The following is a 19201-nucleotide window of genomic DNA, read 5'->3' as shown; positions in this document are numbered from 1 at the left end:
CCCCTTTTGCCAGGTTAGTCTCGGTGATAGCCGGTTAAGGTAACTGTGATTTTGGCCGGGCCAATACTTTCCTTTCAGTAATATGCTGCAAAGAACATTGCAGACAATCCGATATTCACATTTTAGGGTTAGACCTGCTGAAGATAAGGCCTCATGTTTAGGCGCTCTCTTACCATGTTCTCACTCAGAGGAGTCCGCCACTCGCCACCCGTGGAACGATATGGTCTGAATTCAATTAGTCTTGAAGTTGGAATTAGCCATGATGCAGGCTAACGCTGGTTTCTGTTCACCTCCTCCCGAGGCTAGAATAGAAATGCAACTTAAGTTGGGCTTTCTGTCCTTATCACAGCCTCTGAGAAGGCATTAACCACCTCCAGGTACTTATCCCAGAATCTATGGTTTAACACGTGTTAGCTCAGATTTACCGCACAAAGAAAAAAATATGTCACTGAATAACTCTGGGCGTAAAAGTCCGAGGCTGCAACCCCTTTCCTAATATATGGAGACTTTTTGAATCCAGCCCTATGCCTGCTCCAGCTGCACTGTCCGCTCTAAGCTTTCAGCACTATGCAGTCCTGTATGTACTGTATGTATTGTAAGTGACAGCTGACTGGACACAAATCACATCCACGTCATGTTAGCAGCTGTTTTTACAGCGGCCACCCATATCCTGTATACTTCAGTCCTCCATGTCTGAGTATTCTATCCTGTCGATTGGAGACAGTTGCAGGTAATTACCATGCGGAGGTGCTGGATCAATAGCAGGTCAGCGTCATACTGTTGAACTAAATATACTTAAATATGTACAGTCAGTTCGTCATACCAGGGAGAATATAGAGTTGTTGTTTTTTACCCCTTCTCTTACCCCATTTGGAAAAAAACCCACAATCTCCGATATCTCATTCTTTGGAAGTACCGGAGACATTGCCTGAATATTATATGATGCTTTCCGCAGAACTACCCTTATGTTTGGTCTGACTTTGATTTTTGTTTGTGCTTTGCTGTTGTTGTCTGCTTACACAACTATCTGTCATTGTGATCGTTGTTTGATTGACAAATCCTTTTAAGGTTTTCGTTGAAAAATGACCTCTAAATTGGGTGGGCCTGATTCTGATTCTATACAGCTTTCGGACATAGTATAATTTTTTTTATTTTTACTGTCCATGCATCTGCGCACCGCTCGCAGTAACTATTTCAGATGCAGGCGCTGAAGTGTATTTTAAATGTATTGAGCGTCCTTGTATGGTGACTGGGGGGTGACTATTCAGGTGCACGGAGATGGTTCGATTTATAGGTTTTGGCGTCAAAGTGGTTTGTTTACACAGACGTCCTAATATATCTCATTAGCGACCATACTGCGACGGAGATTCTGCACGTAGCGCGACTTAGTCCTTGCACATTCATACGCAAGGATGTACGCCAGGGAAGGGCTTGTAGCACTATTAGCATAAAGGCGCAGACAGGCGGTAAGACACGCACACGGGCGCCACTGTGTCTAGCTCAGAATCAGGTCCCAGGGACTCTTTATTTTGCTGTGTTGAAGTTAAAATTTAAAGGGGCATTAAGACTAGAACCTCATTGCCAAACTGCTACAAGCTATTCGTGAAGTGTGTTTGTGTGTGTGTGTAAGTCCTAGCTGGCACATTATACTGGTAGTACCCTTTTTGTTCCTCATAGGCCACAGGTTGCCAAAGCCTGGTTTAGAACAGGTGTTTGAGTTGAAGTGATTCGGTTGAGTTATGACAGCAAATTGCATGTATTCATTGTGACAAAGCGCTTGGAGATCTGCGAAGTCGTCAGTCTGTCTTATGTCATTCTTTTCTTTTTATTTCTGACCTTAGCTCGATCACGATTTAAAACACGCCCACGAGTTACGCCAAGCGGCTTTCAAGCTCTACGCCTCGCTGGGAGCCAATGACGAAGACATCCGGAAGAAGGTGAGTCTGGGAGAGGGGCGCCCCCCGGTCCTTTCCGCCAGCAGACAGGGTGTGACACCCACCTGAAAAAGTCGCCAGGAAAAAGAATTAACAGTGACTGTCATGTTTTTAAAGCCAAAAGCAGAGACTGTGAGGGTTTACGGAAGAATGAATGAATGGGGGCCGTGCCTTTTTTTTGGCTTTATTTTGTTGCCGTTAGAAACCTAGCATAGCCTGATGGTAAGAGGAGACCAATAACTTGCGTTCTATTCCTATGTTCAGCTTTAACCCTGCACATTCCGTATGCATGAGTTCCAATTCAGCATTTCCTGTAGAGGCAAAGTTATCCAGTGCCCAGAATAACCATAACGCTGCAATGTCGTGACTGTCCAAAGCTGCTTCTGCCAGAGCTGGGCATGTGTACCCATGTGTCGTATTATATTTTGATAGTGTAGGAGTGAAAGTAGAACACAGATGAAGCAGCTGATCCATGGCATACCACTGTGCCGCCTAGCGGTTTTCTGAGACCTAGTGGGTATCATTAGGACCTGATGATCCACTCTTTGTCTAATTTCTCAGTGATGTCATCAATGCATGGTGTCTAATACCTAAGTGATGTCAGCCTCACACATGGGCTACCTGCACTGTTTGTAGGCAGCAGGCAAACTTTACTAAACCGCCATTTATTTTGCACGCAGAGTTGCTCCAAATCACAGGCGCAAACTGTGTTCACCGAAAAATCTGTAATGGAGTTCATATGCAAAGCAGCAACTACATTAAGATACATGGCGTTTGGCAAACGTAACGTATGTGCCACAACTGCATTCACTATTATGCATCGGATAAACTTTAAAAAAAAAAAAAACTATTTATTTTGCTTCAATATTTACACAAACCTAATATATATGCCCGAGCGGCGAAGAAATTAGGCACAGCGTAGTATTCGCAAATCGCCAACCACATAGGTTTGCTAGTGTTGGCGACTGTCCTCATCCTCAATTTGCACCTGCTCCTCGCCACATGCAAATAACACGGCCTTTTCCAAGCGCAAATGCGTCTCTTTCCCGGGCTGCACATGTCCGCAAATGCACAGTTACTGTACTCTCCTAGCCAAGCGGAAACGCAAAAATCTGCATGGGCGCATATGTATGTGCCGACTGCCCTCAGTATGCGCAGAGTAAATGTACGTATAATACTCTGTGCCAGCTGGTGTCGCACTTGCTTTGCATCAGGCCCTATAACCGTAGCAGAAATATCACTTTGTCTCCCAGTCCTGAAGAACACTTGACCATGCTAGTCCACTAACAGACCCCTGTTTTGTCCTGGTAGCCCTTGTTTGGCCTCTTGCTACTTTCCGAATCATTCGTGGCGTGTCCAGCCACATAGTGCCTACCGTCTTCCTACGCCAACTGACCAAAGTAAACTTTTTTTTTTTTTTATCGCAGGTATTTCAATGTGACAATAACATTTCTAAATCTCAATTAAGGGGTCAAAATCTATGAGGGACTTGTAAAGAATTCGTACACACATGCTATCGCATTTCAATCCCTTTCTTAATTATTACAGCTTTTTCCTTTTTATTGTATAGTCACTGATTATTGGAGCTTCATTTTGAAAGTAAGGGAACAAAAATGGCTGCCTTTTTTTATTTCACAACGTTGCAACATGTGTACCTTGGTTTGTGGGTGCGTATTTCCTTCAGCACGATGACCCTAAACAGCTCCAACCAAAGTATTTCCTATATAGCCTGTCAGTGTTCCCTGTGATGTGTGAACTTCTGCCAAATTAGGAATGCCGCCAGTCTTCCCATTGAAGTCTATGAAAATGAATTTGGCAAAACATAATCTTTTTTTTTTTTTTTTGTTAGAATTCCGGGCGCCAACGCAAAAATTCTGTGTATTACTGTGGCTATCCAGGGTTGTGCGTGTAATGTATAAAGAAAAAAGTCAAACTGTCCCCCTCATGCAACCTCTTGCGTGTATCTTTACAAAGGTGGAAGAAATGGCTCCTGCACCTCCAGCATTGTATCCAGTTGATAAATGACCTCGTTTGTGTTCAGAGCAGGAAAGTTTCTCGCCTCTCTCTCTCTCTTGGGTCTTTTTTTATCTTCCGCGTTTCAGTGCTTCCTTTTTATCCTCCACTAATCAGCAGCTGATATCCGTCTACTTCCAGTAATGCTCTAAAGCTACTCGCAACCTGTAACCTCGAGCTGTTCATGAGCTACAATTGCTGACTGGTGTCAGCTGTAGTTGAAGAATAGCTGGAGAGCTGCAGTTTGGGTTCTGTAGCTTTAGACAGAGGTCAGTGCACAAGATAAGCTTCTACTTTTTGCCTGTCATTTACTTCCATTTACTGCGTCTAGCAGACTGGAGAATATAAACCTATATTTTTTTTATAGTATCCTTTATGCGCCATAAATAAGACAAATCGATACATACAATAAATAAGCCATCTACAAATAGACTCCCACTTCACATGCCTTGCTGCGCAGCTTTGAGTGAGGATATAACGTGTGCAAATTGTATATTGTCAGCACTAAAATGGTAAAGGGAAGATGCCTACATGTGCAGCATGACTCTGCTTCTCAATTAAGCCTACTGCCAATATACTGTACATTAGTCCACCTATCTAATAAACTTTCTGCAGTTTGTGCGGTGCACATGGGCCCCTGGGTCCAGCAGAGCCCAAACAGCACACCCTGCACCCATAAATGATGCTTTCCACAGCCACCATTCTCCCAAAGATTTGCGCATGTGCAGTAGTGAAATCACCGGAAACATGGCGTGTTTGCCATATTCCTGGAGATTTGGGCATGCACAGTAGACCCTGGTACAGTGTTGGAGTCTTTGTAATTGAATGCTTCCATTAACAAATGGAAATTTTAATCTGTTAGTGTAAATATAGAAATATCTAATGATCAAGTATTGGGTAATTTTTTGGAATTTTTAGTGACAACCGTAACTCATATATTTTTTTTTTCACCAGAAATACAGTATTTAAATATGTTTTCACAGCTTCTTTTAAAAAGTGTCTTCGGTTTAGCGTGATCTAGCTCACTGTAACTGGTAATATCCACCCAATCAACGTACAGATGTGTCCTATGTTCTAATTTTTGCGCCGTATGGCGTAGCTCTTTGGGGCAATATAGATGTGTGTATTCTTTACATTTTTCATAAGCAGCCTTGGACAGTTGGGACAATAGCACTCAGAACGAGTAAGCCCCTTCTTGTTCATTTGCCGGAACATAAAGTATGGCTTCAGTATTCAGTACTGGGCGAGTCCGTAGTGTCATATGAACAAACTCCCTCTGGCACTGCCCACTGTTGGACCAGTACTGCAAAAGAGACCTTACTTCTGATATTGCTTTTTGTTGTGTTATGTGCTATGACAAAACCGACATTTCATTGTAAACTGCACACAATGGTTTGCTTCCAGTCTGGCCTGGATTATTTCTGTTGTGCATTTAATTTTTATTTTAATATTTTATGTGTGAATAAAGCTTTTTGTTAATGATGTAATGATGGAAAGTGGTTATATGGCTTTTTAGCATCACTTAAATGTGCATGATAATTTTAGGGTTTTTTTTTTAATTTAATTATTGATTTTTGTCTATTGAAAGTTAAGAGTTAATGGTGCCACTTTTATTTTCAATTCTCATGTATCCTACTGAGTAATGAGCTGTGGTCTACCCTGATCAGAATGCAGGGATTGAGAGGCTCAGGCTAGCCCAGTCACATACCTTTAGTACTGCCTTGCTTTTACAGCTGATGGCGCACAGTCACTTTTGGGATAAATCTGTAACTTCGCTCCTTGATGTAAAATACGCAATGTACTGTTTAAAGTGCTTGTGTGCCATTAGCTGGAAAGATCACTGCACCAAATATACATTTTTATGCTAGAAAAACAAATCTGCTTAAAAAGTTAAAATGTCACATATATTACCTAAAGCTATATGAGTTATGAATGTGACCATTGGAAAGCCTATGGACATCAGGGACCATCTTTATTAAGTATTGATTTTGCTAGCTGGATAAACTGCAATACTATTGAATGCAAAACTATTGCAATTAATGTTATTGCTGGTTTCAATCCCGCTGGCATAAATGGGCGCAAATCAGCATTTATTCAAAACCGCTATTTAGGAAATATCGCCTCAGGTGTAAGCGTGCTTATAAAAAGGTCAAGCATGGCACCTCTTGGCCCTCTTCTGTAATAATGTGAACTTTTACATACAAATTTGCTCAACTCGCAAAAAAGCTTTTGCCATGTTTCATCAATTTTAGTATTTTATATTTAGCGATCATATTTTATATAGAAAATCCTAATGGTGCGGCTCTCAGGAATAAACAAACAGTAGTTATATATATTTGTACCCTGAGGAAGAATGTGTTAATGGCATTGAAACATTGGTAGAAGGTGGCCGTCTGTGCAGTTCTTTTTGGCCCTGAGTGCCCCTCTGGATTTATTAAATGGATATCCTTGACGTCGGTGCATTAAATTTAGTACTGAAATATTCAAAACTGATTTGCCTGTGACTACTGCTTATTGAATCATGAGTGCCACACCATTTAAAAATAAATAAAAATAGATATTTATTTTTTGTGCGTATAATTTTAGTGTTGGGAAACATGCAGCATTATTGATCATTACTGATAGTGAAACTGTGCTTCAAAACATAAAAATGGTCCAATTATATATTTAGGTTATTACTAAAGCAGTAGAAGTTGCAGTAAATTAAACAAGCCAGTTAAAACATTATTTGGGGCTTTGGAATGTTTTCCCACTACAGAATTAACATTTCCATCCAAAATCTTTATAACAACCGTGGATGGTCTATAGCGTCTCAGTCATGAGCAGTGTGAGTCGGACGCACCTTAAAATTGCCCCATCTCCCCCATAATGGCATCTAGAAACTCTGGGACACTTTAGTTTGAAAAGAGGGGTCCCCTTTTTTCAAAAGTATGCCCCAATAGTTTTTTTCTGGTTATCCGTGTGATCACTAGACAATAATTCAGTAAACACAAGCGCACCCTCATTTAAAAAGGGCAGGACCCTCCTCTTTCATATTGAGCGGTTATTGTCTTGTGACCACCAGGCTGCACCCCGCACAGCAGAAATACTAGTAGCTTCAGAGGAGGTGCTCAGTCTCCCCAATATTGGCACCCTTTTACTAACAATCTGCCCCCAAACAACAATACTCTACACTACTGAAAGGATTGAGAAGTCTAGAGATGGTGGCTGTAATGCCCAGATGTCCTCCATCCTGGCTTCAATAGACTCATTTGATGCATTAGGTTGTCTACTTTTCAAAATGGTGTTCCTTGTTGTGCAAACCGTAATATTCCAAAACATTTTATGTGTTTTGTTAAAACTGATTAAAAAAAAATATTATTATTTCCAAGATCATGTGTTATTATGAAAGCTTACATGTAGAATCCTGCTCTTTGTTTTTTCAAGAATTGTTTGTTGAAATTTACAAAAAATGATTGCCCACACTTTTGTTTTTAGTTCACTTTCAATAGCAAATTCTATATATATATATATATATATATATATATATATATATATATATATATATATATATATATATATATATATATATATATATATATATATATATATATATTTTTATTATTTATTTTTTTAGTAAGTGGAACCAGGTTGCATTTATGTGTGTTTTTTCTTTTGTTTTTTTTTTTTAATCCAAAACTGTGAAAAAAAATCTGTGCAAATGCAGGTCCTATTGCATTAAATATCCAGGTGCACATCTATTTAAAAAATACTAGTATCTCCCATTAAATGTTTTTCAGGTACTTTTTGGAGAAAAAAAAACATACTAATTAAATGCAGACTTACACCAGTTTCGTTTAACACGCTTGCTGCGTAACATGAGTTTGGTTAATTATCCGCATATACCTTGTCCCCTACAGTTTAAGTCCTACTTGTCAGCTGCAGCAAAGTGTGCAAAGCAAAACTGCCTTCTCCTCACCCGAACTAATCACTGGTGGGGAGTTCCGGGTAACAGTGGGGCTCTCCTGGAACCGTGACATCACACGCTGCAATTTTAGATTTATCAGAGAGATTGAAAGAGAGGAATCCATATATGTGCCCCATGGAGATTATTGCCTGGTGTTCAGTGTTCTCACCAGACAAAATCCCCTACACTACAGAGAAATCAAGGAGTCCAGGGATGGGGGGAGATCTAAAGCCCATATCTCCCCTATCTGGTCAAATACAGTGCATCCGGAAAGTATTCACAGCGCTTCACTTTTTCCACATTTTGTTATTTTACAGCCATATCCCAACACAATACCCCATAATGACAATGTGTAAAGGTTTTTTTTTTTTGAGATTTTTGCAAATTTAATAAAAAAAAAAAACAAAACTAAGAAATCACATGTACATAAGTATTCACAGCCTTTGCTCAATACTTTGATGCACCTTTGGCAGCAATTACAACCTCAAGTCTTTTTGAATATGATGCCACAAGCTTGGCACACCTATCTTTGGGTAGTTTCGACCATTCCTCTTTGCAGCACCTCTCAAGCTCCATCAGGTTGGATGGGAAGCGTCGGGGCACAGCCATTTTCAGATCTCTCCAGAGATGTTCAATCGGCTTCAAGTCTGGGCTCTGGCTGGGCTGCTCAAGGACATTCACAGAGTTGTCCTGAAGCCACTCCATTGATATTTTGGCTGTGTGCTTATGGTCGTTGTCCTGCTGAAAGATGAACCGTTGCCCCAGTCTGAGGTCAAGAGCGTCCGGGAGGGGGGGGGGGGTTTCATCCATAATGTCTCTGTGCATTGCTGCATTCATCTTTCCCTCTATCCTGACTAGTCTCCCAGTTCCTGCCGCTGATAAACATCCCCACAGCATGATGCTACCACCACCATGCTTCACTGTAGGGATGGTATTGGCCTGGTGATGAGCAGTGCCTGCTTTCCTCCTCTTTGGCATTCACACCAAAGAGTTCAATCTTTGTCTTATGAGACCAGAGAATTTGTTTCTCATGGTCTGAGAGTCCTTCAAGTGCATTTTGGCAAACTCCAGGCGGGGTGCCATGTGCTTTTTACTAAGGAGTGGCTTCCGTCTGGCCACTCTACCATACAGGACTGATTGGTGGATTGCTGCTGAGATGGTGGTCCTCCTGGAAGGTTCTCCTCTCTCCACAGAGGAATGCTGTAGCTCTGACAGTGACCATCGGGTTCTTGCTCACCTCCCTGACTAGGTCCCATCTCCCACAATCGCTCAGTTTAGACGGACGCCAACTCTAGGAAGAGTCCTGGTGGTTCCGAACATCTTCCATTTACGGATTATGGAGGCAACTGTGCTCATTGGGACCTTCAAAGCAGGATATAATTTTCTGTATCCTTTCCCAGATTTGTGTCTCGAGACAATCCTGTCTCAGAGGTCTACAGACAATTCCTTGGACTTCATGCTTGGTTTGTGCTCTGACATGCACTGTCAAGTGTGGGACCTTATATAGATAGGTGTATGCATTTCAAAATCATGTCCAAACAACTGAATTTACCACAGGTAGACTCCAATTAAGCTGTAGGAACATCTCAAGGATGATCAGTGGAAACAGGAAGAACCTGAGCTCAATTTTGAGCTTCATGGTAAAGGCTGTGAATACTTATGTACATGTGATTTCTTAGTGGGTTTTTTTATGTTTTTTTAATTCAATTTGCAAAAGTCTCAGAAAAAACTTTTTACACGTTGTCATTATGGGGTATTGTGTGCAGAATGTTGAGGACCAAAATGAATTTCTGCCATTTTGGAATAAGGCTGTAACATAACAAAATGTGAAAAAAGTGAAGCGCTGTGAATACTTTCCGGATGCACTGTAATGTTCTAAAAATTGATACCTCATTTAATGAGGCAGGTAGTCTAGTTTTATAAAATTGTCAGCGTTGTTTAATATTTATATTATTTCTTCTACGCATATTAAGTGTTTAAATCGAGACTGCAAAAAAATGAAAAAATAAATAATTTCAAGTGCATATTTTTCTTTTGTGAAAACCTACACGTAGAAAATCTTGCTTTTCACTATTTTGGTAAGGTGGATTATTGACAAAACAAGAACTGCAAACTATATATTTGTGATATCTATAAGATGAAAAATATAATCCTTTTGGTTCTCTTTCTTGAGATTTCAGTAGACACTTACTTTTTTTTATTTTTTTTATTTTAGCCATTTGGGTTAAAAAAAAATATTTTTACATATTCGAATAAAGAATGTTAAAAAAAATAAAAACAAAGATATAAATTGTGTGGTCACCACATTAAAAAAAATTGATGTTGGAATATGAATAGTGCTAACATTAAAAAATGGCTTTTATGATAATAATGCAAAAACCATCAGCTGCAAACAGGGGGATATTTAATTTTTATTTTTTTTGAAAAATGCTGGTGCTATCATTTTGGATACACCAGAGATATGCATCTACATTTGCACTCACCCAATCCAATTCTGTCTTTTTCTTGGGAAAGTGCTGAAAATACAATTACATCCCTATACCTATATCACAACAAAAGTGTTTTTAGTTTTGATATCTATCTATCCCGGCACTTGGGGTCCTCTACTCTGGTGCAGTTGCTTGCACTTGATATTTGTGCTTTTCATTATTGATTAACTGCAAAATTTGATATGCTTGCTTTAACACAATAGGTCACCAAATAAAGAACACATATATATTTTTTTGAGTATATTAAACCGTTTTCAGCCGTGACATAGGAGCTATGTTGTGCTTGCTTTCCTGCTTTGAAAAGACCGGGGGCATTTACTACTGCTCCAAGCTATGATATGATTAACTCAAACCTGCTGCAAACGGCCAAAAAACAATTGGTAAGGAAAAGCGTGCAACACTTTCCCAACATGTTCCTCAACAACAGTTATTAAGGAACAGAACAGTATCTGTTGCTCATACAAGTAATATGTTCTCAGTTGTGATGTTAGAAAGACACATTGGGCCAATTGTAGTAACCCGCGATTAGCGGGAGCCGTTGCAATTCCAGCTAAATAGTCACTACATATAAAGCAACAATCGATTGATCAATTAATTATCTTTTTTAAATGTAGTGACTGTGACGCCGGACTTGCCCATTGTTATATAGCATGGGTAGGCAACCTGACGTGCTCCAGGTGCTGTGGTACTACACATCCTAGCATGGTCTGCCACAGTTTTGCTCTTAGGACATTATTAAACTGTTTCAGGGCATTCCGCAATGTGTAGTTCCACAGCAGCTGGAGTGCTGCATGCTGCCTACCCTTGTTCTGTAGACTACTTACTCCTTGTAGCTAATTTTCCAGTGCCAGGAGACACTGACCACTTGGGTACTGTGCCAGCTATTTAGCATCTCTGCCAGGTAAGACCCAGGCATCTGACACCAGGATAAACAGTCATTGGAATACACCAAATAGTAAATCATTAGTGACCAACTGTTTTTTTTTTTTTTTGTCTGGAATAAAATGTCATACCTGCGGTTGCTCAGGGTTAAAGCAGTGTGCTATTGTAATTAATTTTTCTGCACATGTGGTGTTCATATGCTATAGGACAGATGGGCAAAAGAATAAAGCAAGTACAAATCGCACACTAAAGAGGATTAATATTCACAGATCAAACAAATAAGAGTTTTTCGGAAAAATATATTCAATAAGATATGACAATCTGACGGCTTTATTTGGGGAAACGAGACAAATCTGTTCTCGTTCCTCACATATGTCATAAATCCTATGAGTCCCTTTTAAAACACTTGCATTGAAGCTAGTTAAACTTCAGACCGTTCACTTAAGGTCTCAATTACAGCTGTTGGCCCGGTGGAAAACTTTAATATTATTCTCATTCAATATGTAATCTCCAGAAACTGGAAAAAGAAGAACATAGCTTTGATAAAACCAAATTGGAGGGTTTCATAGCTCCACATTAAAGAAATTGCCCATTTTTCAGAGCAATCTGTTTTTCTATGGATTGTCACCCACCTGAGCCCGTGGAGTGAAACTTATGAGGGTGGTGCAAGCCAATGTCTGGACCTTCATCGTCTAATCCCACCAAGCTCGTTTCTGATTAACACTATCTATATTCTGTTATACAATGGCACTATTCCTTCTTTGAAATTGCATGGTATTGCCTGCTGCCTTCATGGGCAGGTCTGATTCCTTGATCATTTTTGACACTGCTTACAAAGTCGTTAAACTGGATGTACCAATATACCGTAGTGAACGGTTTCAATGGAAAGGTGTTGATCGCAAAATAACTAACTAAATGCATGTGAAAAAAAATAGTAGCTGTATTTGTTACTATATTACTGATTAATGAGAAGGACAACAGCTGTTTAAAATTTAGAACCTTCTTAATTTTGAGACCATTTAGATTCCTCAAGCAATATATAGGTATAATTCCTTTTTTTTCTTTTTTTCCAATATCACACTATAGTTAATGTGTTTATCACACTGAGCATCTGGTCACTTAAATAAGAGGCGTCAGACTACGGCTTTCAGCATAAAAATTTAATCTTAATTTTTTTTTTTCACGTTCAACCGTAGAAGGAATGTTTTCCTCCGCAGACCTTGTAAAATTCAAAATAACTGTTTGTAAATTATTAATCTTGTTTCCTACAATGCTGTCAATAAGTATTTCTTAGTCAGGTACATATTTTATTTTTTTTTTTTCTATGCTAACCTCTTACTTTGTAATATACTAGATATTCACTTACATTGTGTTACATTTTTTTTCCTTTGGGTTTATATTTTATTTGCTATTTGTAACTGAAGACCGGGAAAAACTGAATGTAAACACATCAATGGAGACTGTAATAATTATTATATTGTGCATTCTACCTAATAAATTCTAAAACTTGTAAAGGAACATGAAGGACAAACTATTAAATATTTCAATAAGCGCACTTAGAAGTCCTCACTGACCTTCTGTTACATGAAAAATATTAATATGTGGTGTTGGTTGTCCTAAGGTCGTGTCCCACGTAATCTTAGGCACAATACTTGTAAAAAAAAATGTTGTGCCTTAGTTTAATGAACGTTGGCCATTTAAGTGGTCCCTTTAAAAGAAATATTTTTCAACATATTTGATTTGCAGAATAGTTTAATTCCGTGAAGCAAATTTGTCACGAGTCTGGCAATGTGGATTTACTTTGACAAGAATATGTTTTGTATATAATGTCTGTCAAGTTAAAAAAAATTAGTAAGAAACTTGCAAAAGACATATACAGCATGAACTATTGCAAAGCAGTCTGATTATTGCATAAAGGCCCATACCCACTGGCATTTACTATATATATTTACTAGCATTTTTAGTACTAGTGAAACGCACATAAACAGGTCTGATCCTAGAAACCATAGTTTCTAGTATAACTATACCTGTTGCTGTTATTAGTGTAAAACAAATGATTTTGTATGTTTTCTATTGGTAAATTTATTGGGGGAAGCCTACATTGAGATTCCAAATTGTAGTGATGAAAATGGAAAATGCATTCACATTTTACCAGAATTTTTACTAGCATTGGAAAAGGAAACACCAGTGGGTATGTGGCCTGAAGTATTACACTGACTGGGAATGTTCATATTTTGCTTGATAATTCAATTCACTTCATTCAATTAATTTGTCTTACAGGCATTGACCAGAAATCCACACTTATTAATGAGTTACACTGTTTTGTTATGTGCATTGTTATTTCCTTTTAAGGATTTTATTATTTTTATGAGCTGTAAAATAACTAGATTTTGTTTATTGGGTATTGTCTCCATTGTATATCTGAGGAAAACTTTCCAAATAAAGAGTGATCACGACTGGAAAACTCACTTGGATGTTTTGTGTTTTTCTGATTTTTTTGTTTTTTTGTTTTTTTTCCCCCTCCCCAGACATTTAAGTTCTGGCGATAGTAGTATTATGTAGAAAAAAAAATGTCAGTAAACTGATTAATTCCTTCTGGGTATTTATTGGATGCACTAACTTCATGGTATCAGATTAACTTAAATGGATTTGCTAAAGACCATTCTAAACTTGCATATTAAAATGTTGTAGGTCTCCTCAATTATGAAATTGTATCTGCCATTTTGGTTTGCAGAAGCCATAACACTCTCTGGAGAGAAGCAGGTTCATATTCCGTTGGCTAAATATTACAAATTTGGCTAAATCCTAAAAAAAAAAAAAAAAAAAAAAAAAATATATATATATATATATATAACACACACAGGTTGAGTCTCCCATATCCAAAATGCTTGGGACCAGGGGTATTTTGGATTAGGGGTGTGCACCGGCCACTTTTCGTGTTTTGGATCTGGATCTTTCTTCGTGTTTTGGATCTGGATTGGTTTTGCCAAAACCACCCTTCCGTGTTTTGGGTTCTGGGTTTTGTGTTTTGGATCTGTATTTTTTTTTTAAAAAGCATAAAAACAGCTAAAATCACAGAATTTGTTGGTTTCTCTGCTCCTATGCTATTATTAACCTCAATAACCTTAATTTCCACTCATTTCCAGTCTATTCTGAACACCTCACACCTCACACCTCACAATAGTGTTTTCATGTCCAAAAGGTTGCACCGAGGTAGCTGGATGACTATGCTAAGCGACACGAGTGGGCGGCACAAACACGTGACCCATCTAGGAGTGACACTGCAGTGGCAGACAGGATGGCAGTTAGAAAAACTAGGCCCCAAACTGTACATAATGCAAAGAAAAAAAAGAAGTGCAAGATGGAATTGTCCTTGGGCCCTCCCACCCACCCTTATGTTGTATAAACAGGACATGCACACTTTAACAAATCAATCATTTCAGCGCCAGGGTCTGCCACACAACTGTGGCTGAAATGATTGGTTCGTTTGGGCCCCCACAAAACAAGCTGGCAATTAATGTGTCCCTGCACAAACTGGCTCTACGGAGGCAAGATGTCATCCTCATCCTCCTCATCCACCGATTCCTCACCCTCTTCAGTGTGTACATCCTCATCCTCACAAAGTATTAACTCGTCCCCACTTGAATCCACCACCACAGGTCCCTCTGTACCTTCTGGAGGCTGGTCTGCCTGGAAGAGCTGATAATTCATTTTGATGAACATCATCTTCTCCACATTCTGTGGAAGCAACCTCCTACGCCTTTCGCTGACAAGGTTCCCGGCTGCACTAAACACTCTTTCGGAGTACACACTGGAGGGGGGGCAACTCAGGTAAAATAGAGCCAGCTTGTACAGGGGCCTCCAAATTGCCTCTTTTTCCTGCCAGTACAGGTATGGACTGTCTGACATGCCTACTTGGATGCTGTCACCGATGTAATCCTCCACCATTCTGTCAATGGTGACAGTATCATATGCAGTGACAGTAGACATGTCAGAAATTGTTGCCAGGTCCTTCAGTCCGGACCAGATGTCCAAACTTGGTCCTGCCTGCCCTGCATCACCGCCAGCGGGTTGCTTAGGATACCTAAGTTTTTTCCTGGCAGCCCCAGTTGCGGGAGAAAATGAAGAAGGAGCCGTTGACGTGTCACGTTCCGCTTCAGCTGACAGTGTGTTCACCAGCAGGTCTTTGCACCTCTGCAGGCTTGTGTCGGCCGGAAAGAGAGACACCACATAGGCTTTAAACCTAGGATCAAGCACGGTGGCCAAAATGTAGTGGTCTGATTTCAACAGATTGACCACCCTGGAATCCTGGCAAAGCGAATGAAGGGCTTCATCCACAAGTCCCACATGCCGAGCGGAATCGCTCCGTCTTAGCTCCTCCTTCACTTTCTCCAGCTGCTTCTGCAAAAGCCTGATGAGGGGAATGACCTGACTCAAGCTGGCTGTGTCTGAACTGACTTCACGTGTGGCAAGTTCGAAGGGCTGGAGAACCTTGCACAACACGGAAATCATTCTCCACTGCACTTGAGTCAGGTGCATACCCCCTCCTTTGCCTATGTCATAGGTGGATGTATAGGCTTGTATGGCCTTTTGCTGCTCCTCCATCCTCTGAAGCATATAGAGGGTTGAGTTCCACCGCGTCACAACCTCTTGCTTCAGGTGATGGCGGGGCAGGTTCAAGAGTGTTTGCTGGCGCTCCAGTCTTCGGCACGCAGTCGCTGAATGGCGAAAGTGGCCAGAAATTTTTCGGGCCACCCAAAGCGTCTCCTGCACGCCCCTGTCGCTTTTCAGAAAATTCTGCACCACCAAGTTTATTGTGTGAGCAAAACATGGGACGTGCTGGAATTTGCCCAGATGTAATGCCCGCACAATATTGGTGGCGTTGTCAGATATCACAAATCCCCAGGAGAGTCTAAGTGGGGTAAGCCACTGGGCGATGATTTCCCTCAGTTTCTCTAAGAGGTTGTCGGCGGTGTGCCTCTTACTGAAACCGGTGATACACAGCGTAGCCTGCCTTGTAACGAGCTGGCGTTTCTGAGATGCTGCTACTGGTGACGCTGCTGCTGTTGCTGCGTAAGGTGATACATCTACCCAGTGGGCTGTCACAGTCATATAGTCCTTAGTCTGCCCTGTTCCACTTGTCCACATGTCCGTGGTTAAGTGGACATTGTGTACAACGGCATTTTTCAGGACACTGAGGACACTTTTTCTGACGTTTCTGTACAGTCTCGGTATCGCCTGCCTAGTGAAGTGGAATCTAGACGGGATTTGGAACCGGGGACACACTACCTCCATCAATTGTCTAAATCCCACTGCACTAATGGCGGATACCGGACGCACGTCTAACACCAACATAGCAGTCAAGGCCTCAGTTATACGTTTTGCTTCAGGATGACTGCTGTCGTACTTCATCCTCCTCGCTAAGGACTGTTGGAGGGTCAATTGTTTAGTAAAAGTAGTGGTGTTCCTACTTCCTCTCTGGGATGATGAACGACTCCCAGCAGCAGCAGTAGGCGTAGCAATGCAGGATCCTCCAGAGGAATCCCGGATAGGAGAGTCAGTCATGCCAGTGACATGGCCTGCAGGACTACTTCCGATCCTGACTAAGGAGGAAATTGACGAGGAGGGAGTTGACGGTGTGGTTTGCAGGCGCTTGGATACAACAGGACAACGGGATTTAGGTGTCCCTGGACTGCTTACGGTCTTAGCCAAAGTTTCTGAACTTGACAGTAACTTTTTATGAACGCGCTGCAGGTGCCGTATAAGGGAGGATGTTCCTAGGTGGTTGACGTCCCTACCCCTACTTATTTCACCTTTACATATGGTACATATGGCAAGACAGTTGTTGTCCGGATTTGGATAGAAATATTGCCAGACCAAAGAGGTGGAATGTTTGGTCTTCTGCCCAGGCATGACCGTGATGGGCTTTTTCATCCCACGGACAACAACTGTCTCCCCCGGAGCCTGATTTAAACAAACCACATCACCATCAGAATCCTCCTCGCCAACTTCCTCCTCAGCGCCAGCTACACCAGTATCCTCATCCTGTTGTACTTCAACAGTGACATCTTCAATTTGCATATCAGCAAGTGGACTGTGGGTGCTCCTTTCAGCACTTGCAGGGGGCGTGCAAATGGTGGAAAGAGCCACCTCTTCCCGTCCAGTGCTGGGAAGGTCAGGCATCGCAACCACCACCACACTTGGACTCTCCTTGGGGATTTGTGATATCTTCTTAGAAAGCACAGTTCTTCGCTGTGCTTTTGCCAGCTTAACTCTTTTGATTTTTTTAGTGGGAGGAGGGCTTCCATCGTCATGTGAAGCTGAACCACTAGTCATGAACATACTAGGGATCGACCTTAGCCGTTCCTTGCCACTCCGTGTCGTAAATGGCATATTGGCAAGTTTACGTTTCTCTTCAGCTGATTTAAATGTTTTTTTCAAGGTCATTTTCCTGAACTTTGCCATTTGGGATTGTATGTGCCCTCTACTATGACATTGGGCATCGGCCTTGGCAGACGACGTTGATGGCATGTTATCGTCTATGTCATGACTAGTGGCAGCAGCTTCAGCACTAGGAGGAAGTGGTTCTTGATCTTTCTCTATTTTATTTTTATCGGAGAAAGTTTGGTCCTCCATTTATGTTATATCGATTTGATATATACGTGCGGCTAAACACAGAAAATATTTTTTTTTTTGGTTTGGACTGGAGTGTACTTTGTGGGTTACAGCACCCTTTAACGGTCAAGCCAGCCGGCCCTTTACTTATGACACAGGCGCACTCTTGGCACTACTTTGTTGATGCACGTGCGGCTACTGCGCACACAATTCACAAACACAGAAAATAATTTTTTTTTGGTTTGGACTGGAGTGTACTTTCGGGGGTTACAGCACCCTTTAACGGTCAAGCCATCCGGCCCTTTACTTATGACACAGGCGCACGCTTGGCTCTACTTTGTTGATGCACGTGCGGCTACTGCGCACACAATTCACAAACACAGAAAATATTTTTTTTTTTGGTTTGGACTGGAGTGTACTTTCGGGGGTTACAGCACCCTTAACGGTCAAGCCAGCCGGCCCTTTACTTATGACACAGGTGCACGCTTGGCACTACTTTGTTGATGCACGTGCGGCTACTGCGCACACAATTCACAAACACAGAAAATAATTTTTTTTTTGGTTTGGACTGGAGTGTACTTTCGGGGGTTACAGCACCCTTAACGGTCAAGCCAGCCGGCCCTTTACTTATGACACAGGCGCACGCTTGGCACTACTTTGTTGATGCACGTGCGGCTACTGCGCACACAATTCACAAACACAGAAAATAATTTTTTTTTTGGTTTGGACTGGAGTGTACTTTCGGGGGTTACAGCACCCTTAACGGTCAAGCCAGCCGGCCCTTTACTTATGACACAGGCGCACGCTTGGCACTACTTTGTTGATGCACGTGCGGCTACTGCGCACACAATTCACAAACACAGAAAATAATTTTTTTTTTGGTTTGGACTGGAGTGTACTTTCGGGGGTTACAGCACCCTTAACGGTCAAGCCAGCCGGCCCTTTACTTATGACACAGGCGCACGCTTGGCACTACTTTGTTGATGCACGTGCGGCTACTGCGCACACAATTCACAAACACAGAAAATAATTTTTTTTTTTGTTTGGACTGGAGTGTACTTTCGGGGGTTACAGCACCCTTTAACGGTCAAGCCAGCCGGCCCTTTACTTATGACACAGGCGCACGCTTGGCACTACTTTGTTGATGCACGTGCGGCTACTGCGCACACAATTCACAAACACAGAAAATATATTATTTTTTTAGCACTTGGGGGGAGCGCCCCTGATGGACAGAGCACCCCCTGGACAACACTACAGCTCTCCTTTAGGACTGGGACACTGCACAGGACTTTGGAGTGGACACAGCCCCTATGGAGAACTGA

The 19201-nt window shown here is 41.3% G+C and overlaps 1 protein-coding gene across 2 annotated transcripts in view; it reads left to right on the top strand.

The window, feature by feature from the left end:
- ARMC8 (armadillo repeat containing 8) overlaps positions 1 to 19201 on the top strand; it is an 87665-nt gene that overhangs the window by 43592 nt on the left and 24872 nt on the right. For both annotated transcript variants that reach the window (XM_088461107.1, XM_088461108.1), the window contains one exon: positions 1842 to 1937. In XM_088461107.1, the coding sequence (XP_088317233.1) occupies positions 1842 to 1937 (96 nt within the window). The remainder of the gene's footprint in view (positions 1 to 1841; positions 1938 to 19201) is intronic.

The sequence above is a fragment of the Taudactylus pleione genome, unplaced genomic scaffold (genome assembly GCF_031769625.1).
Source record: "Taudactylus pleione unplaced genomic scaffold, aTauple2 ptg001017l, whole genome shotgun sequence".
NCBI lineage: Eukaryota > Metazoa > Chordata > Amphibia > Anura > Myobatrachidae > Taudactylus > Taudactylus pleione.
Note: the sequence above shows the minus strand (reverse complement) of the source record. Positions and strands in the feature narration are given on the sequence as shown.